A 15,890-nucleotide genomic window follows, 5' to 3' on the forward strand; every position below is an offset into this window, starting at 1 on the left:
CGCGTGGGGGGCCGGCCGTTTAGGATGGGACCGGGTGCCAGCCGAGGGTCAGCCAAGGCGGGACACTGCACTGCCTCGTCTAGGCGGCTTCGAAGCAACCCAGCGCCTGGCTGGCTCCAAAGTGCCTTCCACCGCCGGTGGTGCATCAGTGCACCTGACCAACTTTCGCCCTTGCCGAAACCCTGCAGGCTAGGGCAGGAGTTCGCAAACTCTGACCAGCCGACCAAATCCCGCCAGCTGCCTGATATACAGCCAAACGAGCTAAGAATGGGTTTTACATTTTTACATGTGTGAAAGAAAATAAAAAGAAAAATAGCTTGATACATAAGAATTATGTGAAATTCAAATGTCAGCGTCCATAAATAAAACTTCATTGCAACACGATCATGCTCTTTCAGGTATTGTCCACGGCTGCTTTCAGGCTTTAAGGGCAGAGTGGAGAGTTGCCACAAAGACTGTATGGCCCACAAAACTAGTAATTTCCTAGCTAGCCCAGTACAGAAAAAGTTCATGACCCCTGGCCTGGAGGCTGTTCGTCCAGTTTACAGTGAAGGAAACAGGGTCAGAGGAGAGAAGGGATTTTTTCCGAGGGCTCAAGGACTATTATTAAGAGGGGGAGGGGGCACATCAGGGAAGCTTGTCATGTCAGGTATCTAACCAGAAGGATCTTTCCTGCTCTGAACTGTACAATGCCTCCCATCCCGACTACACACTAGGCAGGTGGAGGAATATAGGGCAGAAACAATCACCCTAGAATGGAATCCACCTGCCACTCGGTGCCATGTGACTGGGTGGTCCCTTGCCCTCCTCTCTGAGCTGATTTCCTCCTCAGTTCAGTAGAAATTACTTTTTCACAGCAAACACACAGTTGCTGTGAAAGTGACATGAAGTCATGTACCTAAGGGCAGAGCTGTAGGCACAAGTGAGTTATCACTGGAAAAAAAATCCTGCACGTAAATGTAGGGGGCCCCTTCCCGTGTTGGGGGACTGTCAGGGCTCTTGGCTGGGTAACCGTAAGGAAGGTAATGGTGCAAAGTCACTGACCTCATGCAGGTGGAGACCCCTGCTTGGCGGGACAACTGGGTTCTGTCCAGCCCTGATTCTGTCAGGTCTCAGGCTGTCTTAAATCATTTCTGGGGTAGGGTATCTAACATGGGGGGAGGCATAACCTGGGCTGAGCAGAAGAAGGCAGGAAAGGCAAGGAGTGCTTTCAGGGATGGGGGTGGCCCTCCTTGGCCCAGTGCTGCCACCTAGGGCCACACGGGGAGCTCTGATGGGGCTGGGGAAGGCTGGCAATGTTGCTACAGCTGTGGTCCAACTATGGCTGCAGAAAATCCAGAGTGCAGCCCCCTGGCCTCTCCCGTATTCTTCCTGAACAGGGCTTCTGTTGTTTGTTCTTCCCCCATCCCCTCTCTTGGCAGTGTCAGGCACTGACCAAAAGTTCACTTTCCCAGTCGGCTCTGTGTTTACTAAACAGAGGCAAGAGCTGCCTCTCCCTGGCCCTCCGCCCACTCCATCCCAACATTCCTTCTCTCTTGGCCACTGGACAAGGCTGGAATCGAGGACGTGCTTTCTTCAAAGCTCAGTGTTCTTTTCCTATAAAAACCCTTCTGGTGGCAGATGACAGGAACGTAACCAAACTAGCTTAAACTAAAAGTGTCAGAGGAGTGGGAGTGGTGATCAGTAGGCTTTGCAAGAGCCAAGAACCAGGGGCTCAGTACAGCTTGTACCTCCACCTAGGCTGCCACCTCCTTTCTCTACCTTTTGCTCTTCTGGGGAAGAGATTTCTCCACGCAGTGAGCATGTGGCCACCAGCAGCTTTTCCCTTCTAGGAGCAGATTGAAATATTCATGGTGGGCTCTGATTGCCCCTTCTTGAAATTGTCACATGGTTGGATGGAGTGTTATTGATGGCTGGCCTAGTTTAGGTTACTTGACTCCATTGACACTTAGCTTGCTTGCACACACTCTTTCTTTTTAAAATCATTTTTATTGAAGCATAACTTGCTTTTAATAAAATGCTCTCCTACAAGTATACATACAGTTCAATGAATTTCAAGAAATATGCCTACCCCCATAACTACCACCACAATCAAAATATAGAACATTTCCATCACTCCCAAACTGTCCCCTACCCCTTCCCAGTCATTCCCATTTTTTCCCACTTTAGATAAGTTTTTCCTTTTCTAGGATTTCATGTAAATGGAATCATGCACTACATAGTCTTTTGTGTCTGGCTTGTTTCATTCAGCACAATTGTTTAGAGATTTATCCACATTGTTGTATGTATCAAAGTTCATTCCTTTTTATTGCTGAGTAATATTCCATGGTATGACTTTATCACAGTTTGTTTTCCATTCATTTGTTAGTGGATGTTTAGGTTGTCTCCAGTTTGGGATATTATGACTAAAGCTGCTATGAATGTTAGTGTACAAGTCTTTGGGTGGACGTATATTTTCATTTGTTTTGGGTAAATATCTAGGAGTAGCATTGCTGGGTCATAATGGTAAGTTATGTTTAACTTGTTAAGAAAATGTCAAACTTTTTTGAGTAGTTGTACCATTTTCCATTCCCACCCACAGTATGATAATTTCAGTTGCTCCACACCCTGCTAACACTTGGTGTTGTCAATATTTTCACATTTAGCCATTCTGATAGGTGTGTGTAGTACCTCACAATGGTTTTAAATTGCATTTCCCTGATGAGTAATAATGTTGTAGCTTAGCTTTCCATTTTCTTTAATTAATTAATTTTTTTTGAATTTTTGAATTCTATTTTTTTATACAGCAGGTTCTTATTAGTTATCCATTTTATACATATTAGTGTATATATGTCAATCCCAATCTCCCAATTCATCACACCACCAATAAAATAATTGATTTTATTTATTTATTTTTGGCTGCACTGGGTCTTTGTTGCGGCACATGGGCTTTCTCTAGTTATGGTGAGCGGGGGCTACTCTTTGTTGCCATGCGCGAGCTTCTCATTTCAGTGGCTTCTCGTGTTTCAGAGCACAGGCTCTAGTCTCACTGGCTCAGTAGTTGTGGCGCATGGGCTTAGTTACTCCACAGTATCTGGGATCTTCCTGGACCAGAGCTCAAACCCGTGTCCCCTGCATTGGCAGGCGGATTCACTGTGCCACCAGGGAAGCCCTCCATTTTCTAAATGATACCTTCTGAAGAGCAGATGTTCTACATTTTGATCAGGTTCCCTTACCTAATTTTTATTTTTTGTTATTATGTTTTGCGTCCTCTCTAAAAATATTGATATAATTGGCTACCCCCAAAGTTGCAATAGTTTCCTCTTTGTTTTGTTTTAGAAGTTTTATAGCTTCAGCTTTTATGTTTTGGTCTATGATACATTTTTAGTTAATTTTTGTGTATGGTATAAAGTAAGAGTTGGGATTCACTTTTCTCATATGAATATCCAGTTATTCCAGGACTTGTTTTCGAAAAGAATATCCTTTCTTCACTGAATTACCTCGGCAGCTTTGTTGAAAATCTACTGACCCTATATATATGGGTCAATTTCTAGACTCTATGTTCTGTTACATTAAGCTTTATATCTCTCCTCGTGCCAATATCACACTGTCTTGGTTACTGTAGCTTTATAATAAGTCTTGAAATCAGGTAGTATAAATCCTCCAACTCTATTGTACTACTTCAGTGTTGGTTTGGCCATTTAGATCTTTTGCATATCCAAACACAATTTTGAATCAGGTTATCAAATTCTATAAAAAACAATTAGGCTTGGATTATTATTGAGATAGCATTTAATTTATAGATTATTTTGAGGCTTGGCATCTAAACAATATTGAGTTTCCTAATCCATGAACATTCTATATCTATTTATTTAGGTCTTCTTTCATTTATCTTGGAAATTTTTTGTAGTTTTCATGTACAGCTCTTGTTCATAATTTGTTAAATTTATCCCTAATATTTCATATATATATCTATTTTAGATTTTTTTTCTTTCATTTTTCTTGGCTGTATCGGGTCTTAGTTGTGGAACGCTGGATCTTTGTTGAGGCATATGGGATCTTTCATTGCGGCACGGGCTCTTTGTTGCGGTGTGCAGGCTTCTCTCTACTTGTGGCGTGCAGGTTTTTCTCTCTCTAGTTGTGGTGTGCAGGCTCCAGGGCGCGTGGGCTCTGTAGTTGGCGGCAGGTGGGCTCTCTTGTTGAGGCATGTGAGCTCAGTAGTTGTGGCACAAGGGCTTAGTTGCCCCGCGGCATGTGGGATCTTAGTTCCTCCACCAGGAATGGAACCCGTGTCCCCTGCATTGGAAGGTGGGTTTTTTACCACTGGACCACCAGGGAAGTTCTGATATTTCATATCTTTGAAAGCCATTGTAAGTATTATTTTTTATTTATTTATTTATTTATTGCGGTACGCGGGCCTCTCACTGTTGTGGCCTCTCCCGTTGCGGAGCACAGGCTCCGGACGCGCAGGCTCAGCGGCCATGGCTCACGGGCCCAGCCGCTCCGCGGCACGTGGGATCCTCCCGGACCGGGGCATGAACCCGCGTCCCCTGCATCGGCAGGGGGACTCTCAACCACTGCGCCACCAGGGAAGCCCGTAAGTAGTATTTTTAAAGTTTCATTTTACAGTTTTTTCTTTTTAGCTTTGTAGAGATTCAACTGATTTTAGCGCTTTGACCTCAGATCCTAAGACCTTTCTAAATCATTTATTCCTTAAAATTTTCTGTGTAGAGAAACATGTTATCTGTGAATATAGACAATTTTCTATCTTCTTTTCCAACCTGTATGCCTTTTGTTTCTCTTTTGAGCTTTGTTAAAATGGTTAAGACCTCTAATACAGTGTTAAACAGAAGTGAAGAGAATGTCAATCTTTGCCTTGTTTCTGACCTGAAGGGGAAAGCATTCAGTCTTTCACCATTAGGTATAATATTAACTGTGGGGTTTTTTGTAGATGTTCTTTATCAGGTTGAGGACATTCCTTTCTATTCTTACTTTGCTTGGAATTTTGAATTGGCAAGTGCCTTTTCTGTTCTATAGAGATAATCGTATGAATTTTTCTGTTTTATTCTGTAATATGGTGAGCTATACTGATTAGTTTTTGCACATTAATTCAACTTCACATTCCTGGGCAAGGGATAAACCTGTGTGTGTGTGTGTGTGTGTGTGTGTGTGTGTGTGTGTTCATGTACTTAAGAATTTTTTTTTGGCTGCGTTTGATTTGTTAATATTTTGTAAATGATTTTTGTGTCTATGTTCATGGGGGATATTTGGTTGTAGTTTTCTTTACTTATAATGTCTTTGTTTGGATTTGGTATCAGGTTAATGCTGGCCTTAGAAAATGAGTTAGGAGTATTACTTTCTCCTCTACTTTATAAGATCGTTTTTGCCACAGTGGTGTTATTTCTGTTAAGTGTTTGATAGATTTCATGAGTGTAACCACTTGGGTCTGGAACTTCCTTTAACATTCATTATAGTGCAAGTTTGCTGTACCCAAATTCTCCCAACATTTGTTTGTCTGGAAAAGTTTATTTTTGCCTTCAGTTCTGAAAGTTATTTTCATTGGTTTTAGATTTCTAGGTTAGCAAGTTATTTTCCTTTTAGCACTTTAAGGATATTCCATTGTCTATGACTTGTGTGGTTTCTGACAAAAAGTCTGAGACATTTATTGTCTTTGCTCCTCTGTACCTAATTTTGTCTCTTTTCTCTGGTTGCTTTAGAACTGGGAGCTTGTCGTTTTCATAATATTAGGAAGAATTCTGGCCAAATCTTTCTTCACATATTTTTTCTTGCCGCTTCCCCCCTTTTTTATCCTGGACTCCAGTTACACATATGTTAGATCACTTGATACTGTATGACAAGTCACTGAGGCTCTGATCATTTGTTTTTCTATCTTTCTTTCTCTCTGCTTCATTTTAGATAGTTTGTAATAATGTCTTCTAGGTCATCTTTTTTCTTCCGCATATCTAATCAGCTGTTAATCTCATCCACTGGAATTTTTATTTCAGATATTCTATTTTTCATCTCTAGGAATTCTTTCTGGCGCCTTACATCTTATATTTGTATCCTCATTATGCTCATGTTTTTCTTTTCTTGAGAGTAGGGTTCACTATTTACTTATGGCAAATATTCCACATCCATGATCCTCTCCTGTCAGAAGTTCTTTGAGAGTATGCCATGGGCCTTGGCCAGTCGGAGAATGGCATCATCTGACTCTCCCATCCTGTGAATGGCCCCACAGAGAGCCTAGGTTTCGAACTGGGTGTTGAACCTGCCTGTTACTTTGTTGACCTCAGCCAAGTTCACCTGGACTGACGTGTGGTCTTTGGCGCGATGATGCGGTTGCTGGCAGAGTATTTCTGCGGCAAATACAGGTCCATGAACTCTCTGGCATCATTTTGCATGTTGAGGGCATGTCTGGTGGCACCACAACAAGCATGGGAGCAGAAAGGAAGCGCCACATCCCCCAGCAGCGCTGATGTTCATGTTTTTCTTTAACGCTCCGAGCATACTTATAACGTTTTAAATAGCTGTTTTAAAGCTATTTTCTGTTAATTTCCTCATCTCTTTCATTTCTGGTTCTGATTGTATTGACTGATTTTCCTCCTGGTTATGGATTACATTTTCCTGCACCTTCACTTGTGTATTAATTTTATTGGTTGCTGGATACTGTGAATTTTACCTTGCTGAGTACTGTATTTTGGTTTTTGGTTTTTGCTTTTTTTTTTTTAATTTAAGGAGTGTCAACCTTTTTCTCTGACAGGCACTCATAATGTCTTCAGATCAGCTTAACCTTCTCAAGACTAATTTTCAAGATGTTTAGGCAGTGTCTAGAATACCCTTCTTTCTAGATCTACTTTAGCTTACTTATGGAATCTTTCATAAATGCACTATTTATTCAATAAGATTTTCTCCACTCTGAATGGTGGGAACCCAAATTATTCCTAACCCCATTTGAGTTCTGAGAAATGTTTGGTTTAGGCTCCCTATTAAATTTTCTTTCCCTAGCAGTTGTCCTTGCCCGGCCTCCACAACGCTCAAACTGATATTTAGCCACAATCTCCAAGGTGTGACAATTCTGGATCTCAATCTCTCTTCTCTTCCTCCTCTCTTTGTGCATTCCCTGCTCTTTGGTACCCTGTGCTGCACATTCTAATTGCCTCCACCTTACCAAACTATGATCTCTGTCTCCTCAACTTGGGGTGACCATCAGGCTGTTTCTTTTCTCTTCTCTGCCCTGCTATCTGGACATTTTGTCCAGGAAGAAAGCTAGTGTGATTACAAGGCTTACTTTATTTGTTTCCCTTCTCTCAGGGATCACAGTCCTGCACTTCCTGTTGTCCAATGTGTTAAAACATTTTTTTCGTATGTTTTTCCCCAGGTTTTTTTTTTTTTTTCTCACCTGTTTAAAGTGCTAGGGCAAGTCCCATATCAGTTATTTCTCATAGGTGGAAACAGAAGCCCATCCTGGTTTGATTTTTTGTTTGTTTGTTTTGTGTTTTATTTGTTTAGTTCCCTGCTTTAGTACCATGTTTTTGTCAAGACTTTAGCGTTTCCCCTGACGATGCAAATATCATTCACCCTATTTTATACTCACACTGAATGAACTAGTGATTACCACTGGGGAGAGGGAGGGGATGAGGGGCAATATATAGGTAGGAGAGGGAATAAAAGGTTATTATAGGATTATATGAAATTATCTGTGTGAAACTTTTGGAAATTTTAAAGCACGGTAGAATTTAAAGAATCTTTCATTCAATAATAAATAAATAAATAATTTAAAAACATCAGAAATTCAAAAGCTACAGTTTTAATCATTTGACCATAAGCACAGGTGACTGAAAATAGACTTTCAAAAAGGCTTTCTCAGTAAGTGCAAACCTTTGAAAAAGAAAAAAAAAAACTGCAATTGTATACAGCGGCTCTTTGTGTAACTTAACCTGCTTACAAAGCTATTTTCATTTATAGAGTTGTATTGTCTCTACAGTTATCAGTCATTTCTAAGAGCAGAAACGTTTTAAGAATCTGTATTGCCAGGCAGAGTAAACATGCTTTGAAAGGCTCAAAATGCAATATGAGCTATTACTCCACACACTTCTATTCTGCGCAAGGGCATCTGTCCTGACAGCTCCATTCTCTCACTGGCTCTTCTACCCTGGCGGCTACTATCGAAGGCCTGTTCAAAACAGAGCTGAAGCACTCCATTTGTCACTCCCTGTCTTTGGTATGGGATTCTCTCTAAGGAAATTTGACATCTCCTGTCCCATTTATTTTGATATTCCCTACTTGCAGACAGTTAAAACACAGTACAGGCTTTGGAGTCAAACAGACCTGGGTGTTTCAAGTATTAGCTTCATCTCAAGTTATTTGATGTCTCTGACAGTTTTTTTTGTTTGCTTGTTTAAACTCATCTACAAAATGGGAACACCAGTATTTAACCAGCAGGACAATTGTGGGCATCCGAGGAGGGTCATGTGCCTGGCCCACTGCCTGACACACAGGGCCTCCTCAAAAATTCATAGCTGTGACTGCTGTTACTTTCATCTGCTAGATTTCATCTAGGATGACATTTTGCTCAAATACCACAGTTCTGTAAACAGCATTTTGCCTTTGCATTATTGTTAACACTAATTACTACAGCCTAAAGTGCCAGTGAAATGAACAGACACTGATTTTAATGCCCCAGCAGTTACTACCATGTAAGGTTAGAGTATCTAATGCCAAGACAAAGATTAAATCATTAGGCCCAAATCTTCCTTCCCATAATGCTATTTTCTTTTTTGGTGTGAAATTCACTAAAATGAAATTAATCATTTAAAAGTATACAATTCAGTGGTATTTAGTATGTTCACAGGGTTATGCAACTACCACCTCTATCTAGTTCCACCATAGTTCCAACACCCCAAGAGAGCATCCTGTACCCATCCTCCTCTTCCCCAGCCCCTGGCCACCACCAATTTGCTTTCTGCCTCTATAGATTTACTTATTCTAGATATTTCATATAAATGGAGTCATATAATGTGTGGCCTCTTGTGTCTGGCTTCTTTCATTTAACGTATTATTTTTGAGCTTTATCAGTGCTGTAGCATGTAGCAGTACTTTACTCTTTTTACGGTACATTATATTCCATTTTGTGGATGTACTATATTTTGCTTATCAATTCATTCATTGCTGTGCACTTGGGTTGTTTCCACCTTTTTTGACCATTGTGAAAAGTGCTGCTCTGAATATTTGTATATATGTATTTGAGTATCTGTTTTCAATTCTTTTGGGTATATACTTATGAGTGGAATTTCTGGGTCATATGATAATTCTGTATTTAACTTTTGGGGGATGCTTTGGCTTTTTTCTCCAAGGGAAAAGGCACAACCAGAGAAATGGGACCTGAGAATTTATGTGGGCCAGGCAGCCAGTCCAATTTGTGTCTACCCCTCTCAGCCAACCCTTGACTTTGTCTTTACCTTCTTCTTACAGCAGAGAAAGGTGAGTGCTGTGGGTCACTTACACCCCTGGCCTGTCTCCCGTAGGGCTGTGTCTGGCTGCCCCTGAAAAAACTGTGAGATGGTGCACTGTCTCAAGTCATGAGGCCAATAAGTGCTACAGCTTCCGTGACAACATGAATAATGTCCTTTCAGTGGATGGTCCTCACGTCACCTGTGTGAAGAGAACCTCTTACCTTGAGTGCATCAAGGCCATTGTGGTAAGTCACTGCTGCCTAAGAAGAGTGGAAGAAAATCCATACTTTCTCCTTCTTTTTTTGTACTTGTTATAGTTTATTGCTTCAGAACAACTTTCTCCCCCAAGGAACTAGACCATGCTTTAGAGGAGAAAGAAATAAGCTAAAGACTTGAAAGTACAGAGACTATGTGTAGATGAAAATATAGGTGCTCAACATTCATTAATAGTGAAAACAACAATAATAATAATTAAACAACTGATAGAGAAGGATTCAGTGAAAATGGTCACGGTAAAGCAAAGCCAGAATTGCACTGAAAGAGAAATCTATAAAGACTCAGAAATAAACAAGAAGCTGTAGTATCACTATTATTACTTAATATTGTTTTTGGAATTTCCTAGTAATGCAATGATATAAAATACATATGAGATAGAAACAAACAAAATATCAATATTTTCAGATGCTTGCATGCCTAGAAAGTACAATGGAATCAAGAGAAATGTTACCGTAATTATTAATGAAAAAATTAGTTTGGTAAAAGATAAATATATCACAATTAATGTCATTTTCATATATCAACAGTCACTAGTTGGGGAAAAATAACCCCAAATTGTGATCTCATTTACATTTAAAATGATATACAGAAAAATGTTGCAGGGAAAAAATCATATGAGAGATCCGTAAGATTATTATAAATGTAATACAAAAGTCTGAGACAAATGAACAGTACTTATTAATAAATTAAAACATATGCCATATTCCCAGACAGGAAGACTAAACTTCATATATGTGCACATTTTCCCAAAGTTAATTCATAAATTTAATATAATTGTTATCAAAATTATATTATAAAATTTAAAAAGTCAGTAAAATGAGTTTACAATTCTTAAGAAGAAGTGTGGGTGAGAATATAAAACAGTATTATGAAAAATAAAATGAGCTGGGGAGTAGCTGAGACCTGCCTGAAACTATAACATGTTTAATAACAGCATTACAAAGAACAGGGTCCTCGGACAGATGTAGAAGATGTGGAAGAGAACAAAATTCAGACATATTCCGAGCTTTCTATACATACATCCATCTGTCTAATTATCTACATGATATGATGTAGATGCAAACTATGATGAATGTCCAACACTAAGGCAGTCTGGTCCTAGGCTTAATGGTTACATACACATAGATTTAGATATTGTATGATAAGGCATACTTTCCAAACAAATGTCTGAGAAAGGATTCTTTAGTTGGACAACTGGATAGCCATTTAGAAATAAAATCAAGTGAGATTTTTAATCTATTTACCAAAATAAACTCCCAGCTTGACTCAATTTGACTAATGTAGATAGATATGAAAAGATAAATCACAGAAGTAGACAAATTTGGAAATGTAAAAATTTTAAGTCTCTGACAAAGGAAAAAGATTAAAGCCCTAAGCATACAGAAAAATATATTCACATCAGCTATAACGAAACAGTGTAGTGTAAAAGCTATGTAAAGATGTCATTTAAATGTATTAGAAATGCTTAAGAATAACAAGCTATAAACAAACTACTCACAGAAATGACAACTAATAGACGATACAAGTAAGGAAGGGAAAATGTTCATCCTTTATAATAATCAAAGGATGCAAATAAAACCACCTTAAGGTGGCAGTTTATATCTCGTAATGTGATAACATTTCTTAAATGATAGTATTTCTTGCCAGTAGTTTTGCTTGAAATTGGTATGCATTGCTATGGGCATTAGAAATTATAAATTTCTACATCATTTCTGGAGAAAAATTTGGAAATATTCAGTAAGGGTCATAAAGATGTACACAAACTTTATTTATTTTCTCTAATTCATTCATATTTATATATGACCTTATGCAATTGTGGGACCTGGTTAAGAGATATCTGTAAGACTATTGTCTTTGCATCTGATACTGGAACTTGAGGAGGAGGTGGTCAGGAGGGGGAAGATGTGTGCAAAGCAGGAAAGACTGAGAACCATCTAGAACCTCAGTCATGAGCTGGAGCCCATGGGGATGGACTGAAACCTGTTCTTGTTGCTTCTGACCTTGATGGTGTTCACAAGGCCTAGTGGCCTTCTTGTCTTTTACCTTTATACTAAATCCCTCCTTTTCTTAAATTGGTTTCTGATACATGCAACCAACAGAATACTAATTTGATATATGTATATACATATGTATACATATACTTATATATGAATACACATTGTAAAATATATGTAAGAAAAAATGAGATGGAGTAAAGGGAGGCAAGTATACAGAAATGTAGTATTAAATTTATAAAAAGCTAAATTACTTTAAATGTCAATTAAGAAATGAATAAAAAGCACTATTTACAATAGCCAAGATACAAAAGCAACCTCAGTGTCCATCAGTAGATGAATGGGTAAAGAAGATGTGGTGTATATATACAATGGAATATTACCCATAAAAAAGAGTGAAATCTTGCCATTTGTGACAACATGGGTGGCCCCAGAGGGTATTATACTAAGTGGAATAAGTCAGACAGAGAAAGGACAAATGCTATATGATTTCACTTATATGTGGAATCTAAAAGACAAAACAAATGAACAAATATAACAAAACAGAAACAGAGTCATAGATACAGAGAACGGGTGGTTGCCAGAGGGAAGATGGGTAGGAGGAGGAAAGATATAGGTGGGGGAAATTGAGAGGTACAGACTTCCAGTTGAAAAAAAAAGATTTCCATGAGGAAATGAGGGGTAGGGAATAATCCAACCTCATTTTTGAGAAGAGGCTGTGAAGTTACTGCTTCTCTCAGGGAGGAAGGAATTCTTGGCTGAGAGATCCTTGAAGAGGGAATCCAGACTCAAGAGTGCAAACCATGACTTCTTATGGGTGGAAATATTCTACAACTCATTCACTCAATTCAACATTTATTGGACACCTACTGGCAGTCGGTGCTGGGATTTGGCGGGATAAAACAACACAGTAACATCCCCACCTTGGAAGAGCCTGCATTTCAAAGGGGAGGACAAACAATAAATAAAGGTTTGTCAGATGGTTGATAAGGGCTCAGGAGAGAAACAGAGGGCTCCCAGCATTTATGAGGTGGTAGTTTTAAGAGCACAGTCGGAGAAAGGCTCACTGAGAAGGCTTTTGAGCCAACACTAGGGGGGCGGAGGAGGTCTGAGCCATACCAAGTATCCATGGCGATACTTGTCAAGTGTCCCTGGCAGAGGGTTAGGTGAGTCTTCCTCAGAGGTGAGGGGCTTCATTCATGTCTGGCCTTTTCTCTTTCAGGCAAACAAAGCAGATGCTGTGACCATTGATGGAGGTTTGGTGTTTGAGGCAGGCCTGGCCCCCTACAACCTGAAGCCCGTCGTGGCAGAATTCTACGGGTCAAAAGATGGTGCGTCTTCCGTGGGGACCCAGGTCTCTGTTCTGACACAGCAGCCACAGCAGGAGGCAGGGACTCTGTTGGCATTACACTTGCAGGGAACAAAGCTGCTGGAGTTCTTTAGACTGTGAGAGGCTGTTACCTCTGCTAACTCATGGGGGCTGGGATCTTGGCTCTTTCTGGGAAGCTGTGAACTCTGAGCATCCTGATGGGAATGCTGCTTGTGCCACTGAGTGACAGCGGACATGTTGTCCAGAGTCCACTGCCCGCCCGGTGGGGTCGCCCATCTCTGGAGACACACAGATCTGGACAGCCTCTCCGTGTGCCAAGTCCTCTGCAGGTGCTAGAGAACACAGTTTGAAGAATGGGGTGCCTGCCATACTTGTCCATGGGTGTCACCAGTGTGTGCGTGAGCATGGTCTGTCTCAATTTGAGTCCAGCTTGCAGGGCCCTGGCAAAACCCTGGAGATGCCCTCCATACCTTCCCCCCACACCTTCATCTTCGTGCCCAGGCTGCAGACAGAGAAGGGAGAAGAGCCCGTGGGGAGAAACAGTAAATCTCAATGACTGGGAGCTGCAGGCCCTGTGATAGCTGGTGCAGAAAAAGAACTCAAGTGTATTGCCTTGAAGAGGGGCAGTTTCCTTTCTTCTGTCAATCAAGGGCCTTTCCCTTTCCTTTTCTGCCTGCTTACCAGGAGATGTTGCAGGTCCTCGGATCCTCCCAAGTTCCATTGCACACACTCTGGAAGATGAGTGGCAATGACGTGGCAACTTCCTTTGGCCCTTCTTTCTCTGCTCCTTTTCAGATCCACAGACTCACCATTATGTTGTAGCCGTGGTGAAGAAGGGCAGCGATTTCCAGCTGAACCAGCTCCAAGGCAAGAAGTCCTGCCACACAGGCCTGGGATGGTCTCCTGGGTGGAACATCCCCATCGGGATACTTCTTTCCTCTGACTTGGTTGAAAAAGGTAAGCTGGCTGGGACGGGGTACGCTGAGGCAGGGCTCCTACTCCCAGCACCCACGTGGATTCTATCGGGGCCTTACGAACACTAACAGGCGTACAGGTTTCATAAACTCCAAGATGCGGACAACATGCTTTAAACGTGTGCTGTCTGGGTTTGCTGCACCAGCGAGCCTTGGGAACTGGCAGCTGAGCCTTTCCTTCTCTCAGCAAAGGAACCCCGGTCTCTGAGCTCCTGGCAGCCCCACATTCACGGTAATCCCAGCAGTTTGGCTTGATAAGGGCCATCGTGGAAGCTGATGAGAAAGGGGAACTGCCTTCCAGCTGCCCAGGAAGGCTCACTGGGGATGATCGCTATACCGCCAGCAGTCAGGCCTCAGTGCTGTGGGTGAGGGCTTGGGATGAAGGCGAGAGGGGATGAGTGGACCAGAGCTATGATTTTTTGTGTACTCCAGTCTCTTGTTCAGTTCCGATGAGCCATGGTGAGCCTAGGGTGCCTTTTCAGCCCCTGAAAGATGACAGCCAAATTTTCTGTGCTCTGCCAAAGTGTGTCTTTTTGAGCCCTGCCAACTCTGCAGCATTTATGTTTCACCTGTGTTTGGGGCTGCAGAGGTCAGATGGGGTGCTGCAGCCTGGGCCACAGCTCTGGCCATGTTTGCACTTTCTTGGGGTTCCTGCTTGCCCCGGTGTCAGACGCTGTGGGACGTCTGTCTGGGCGGTTATGATGCGGCTGTTGGCACACCCCCGCGCCCATGAGGCAAGTTAATCCAACCCCCTCCCATGAGTTCCTGGAAGAGGGATCCCCAGGAGCCACCACAGACCCTGGATCAGAGCGGAGAGGGGTGGGTGGGACCACGTCCTGAGATAAGGAAGGGCTGTCGGGGGTTCCTGCGTGTTTAGAGTCCTGCGGCCTCCCCCACCACCCCCGAGCCTCCGTGTTGGTGAGCTAACCAGGTGAGTGGTGCTGGGGCTGCAGCTTGGGTCAGTGCAGCTCAGCAGTTTTCGCGCCCTGCAGGGGACAGGCTGGGAAGCTTCTCTTCGGCTGGAGCCCCGGGACCACGCGTGAGCCAGCCACGCCCTCAGACCCGGGCACTGTCGGCCACCTCTGCACACCCACTTCCTCATGACAGTCCCAGGCAGTGCATGCAGACCTCTGGGCTCTCACATACGGACACACACACACACACACACACACACACACGCATGCACGACCAAGGGGCCCTGGCAGCTCATGCCCTGAGGTCCGTGTGTCTCCGTGTTGAGCAGCAGCGGCTAAGTTCTTCGCGGGCAGCTGCGTCCCCTGTGCGGATCAGACGGCTTTCCCCAAACTGTGCCAACTGTGTGCGGGGAAGGGGACCGACAAGTGCGCCTGCAACTCCCATGAACCGTACTTCGGCTACTCGGGGGCCTTCAAGTGAGTGGGGCCCCCTTGCTCCTCTGCCTCACTCTGATGATGGGGAAACTAAGGCACAGGGAGTGGACGGGGCCTGCCCCAGACCACCTAGAGTGTCGGTGTGAAACACAGGGTCTCGAGTGCCTCCCACGGCCCACCCTCGTTCCTGCCCGTCCTCAGGGGCAGTCTTCTGTGGGGGAGCCCCGCTCATCTCCCCAGATGGAGGGGTCTGGACCAGGGAGGTCTCTGGGATCCATGGACACAGGCTTGGACTCCCAGCTGGGCCAAGGGCTGGGAACCCTCCCCCACACCAGCTGCTTCTCTCTACCTGAGTATCTCTGTGTCAGGGGTGCATGCTGCTTCTCCCCACCTCCCACTCAGCCCCCTGCCTGCAGGCACCTCTCCATACTCCACGCCCTGCAAGAGACATAGCTGCTGCTCAAAACCAGAGCAAAACTGGCCGGGAGTCCAAGCCTGTCTAGAGTTTTTAACCTCTATGTAAAAGGCTTTAAACC

The 15,890-nt window shown here is 42.9% G+C and overlaps 1 protein-coding gene and 1 pseudogene across 1 annotated transcript in view; one reads left to right on the top strand and one right to left on the bottom strand.

The window, feature by feature from the left end:
• LOC136122863 (inhibitor of carbonic anhydrase) overlaps positions 1-15,890 on the top strand; it is a 40,305-nt gene that overhangs the window by 87 nt on the left and 24,328 nt on the right. Inside the window, exons 2-5 of the mRNA XM_065876980.1 lie at positions 9,504-9,676; positions 12,924-13,032; positions 13,827-13,988; positions 15,249-15,396. Of these exons, the coding sequence (XP_065733052.1) occupies positions 9,504-9,676; positions 12,924-13,032; positions 13,827-13,988; positions 15,249-15,396 (592 nt within the window). The remainder of the gene's footprint in view (positions 1-9,503; positions 9,677-12,923; positions 13,033-13,826; positions 13,989-15,248; positions 15,397-15,890) is intronic.
• Positions 6,130-6,380, bottom strand: LOC136122797 (small ribosomal subunit protein eS21 pseudogene; annotated as a pseudogene).

Source organism: Phocoena phocoena, chromosome 4, assembly GCF_963924675.1.
Source record: "Phocoena phocoena chromosome 4, mPhoPho1.1, whole genome shotgun sequence".
In the NCBI taxonomy this organism is placed as follows: domain Eukaryota; kingdom Metazoa; phylum Chordata; class Mammalia; order Artiodactyla; family Phocoenidae; genus Phocoena; species Phocoena phocoena.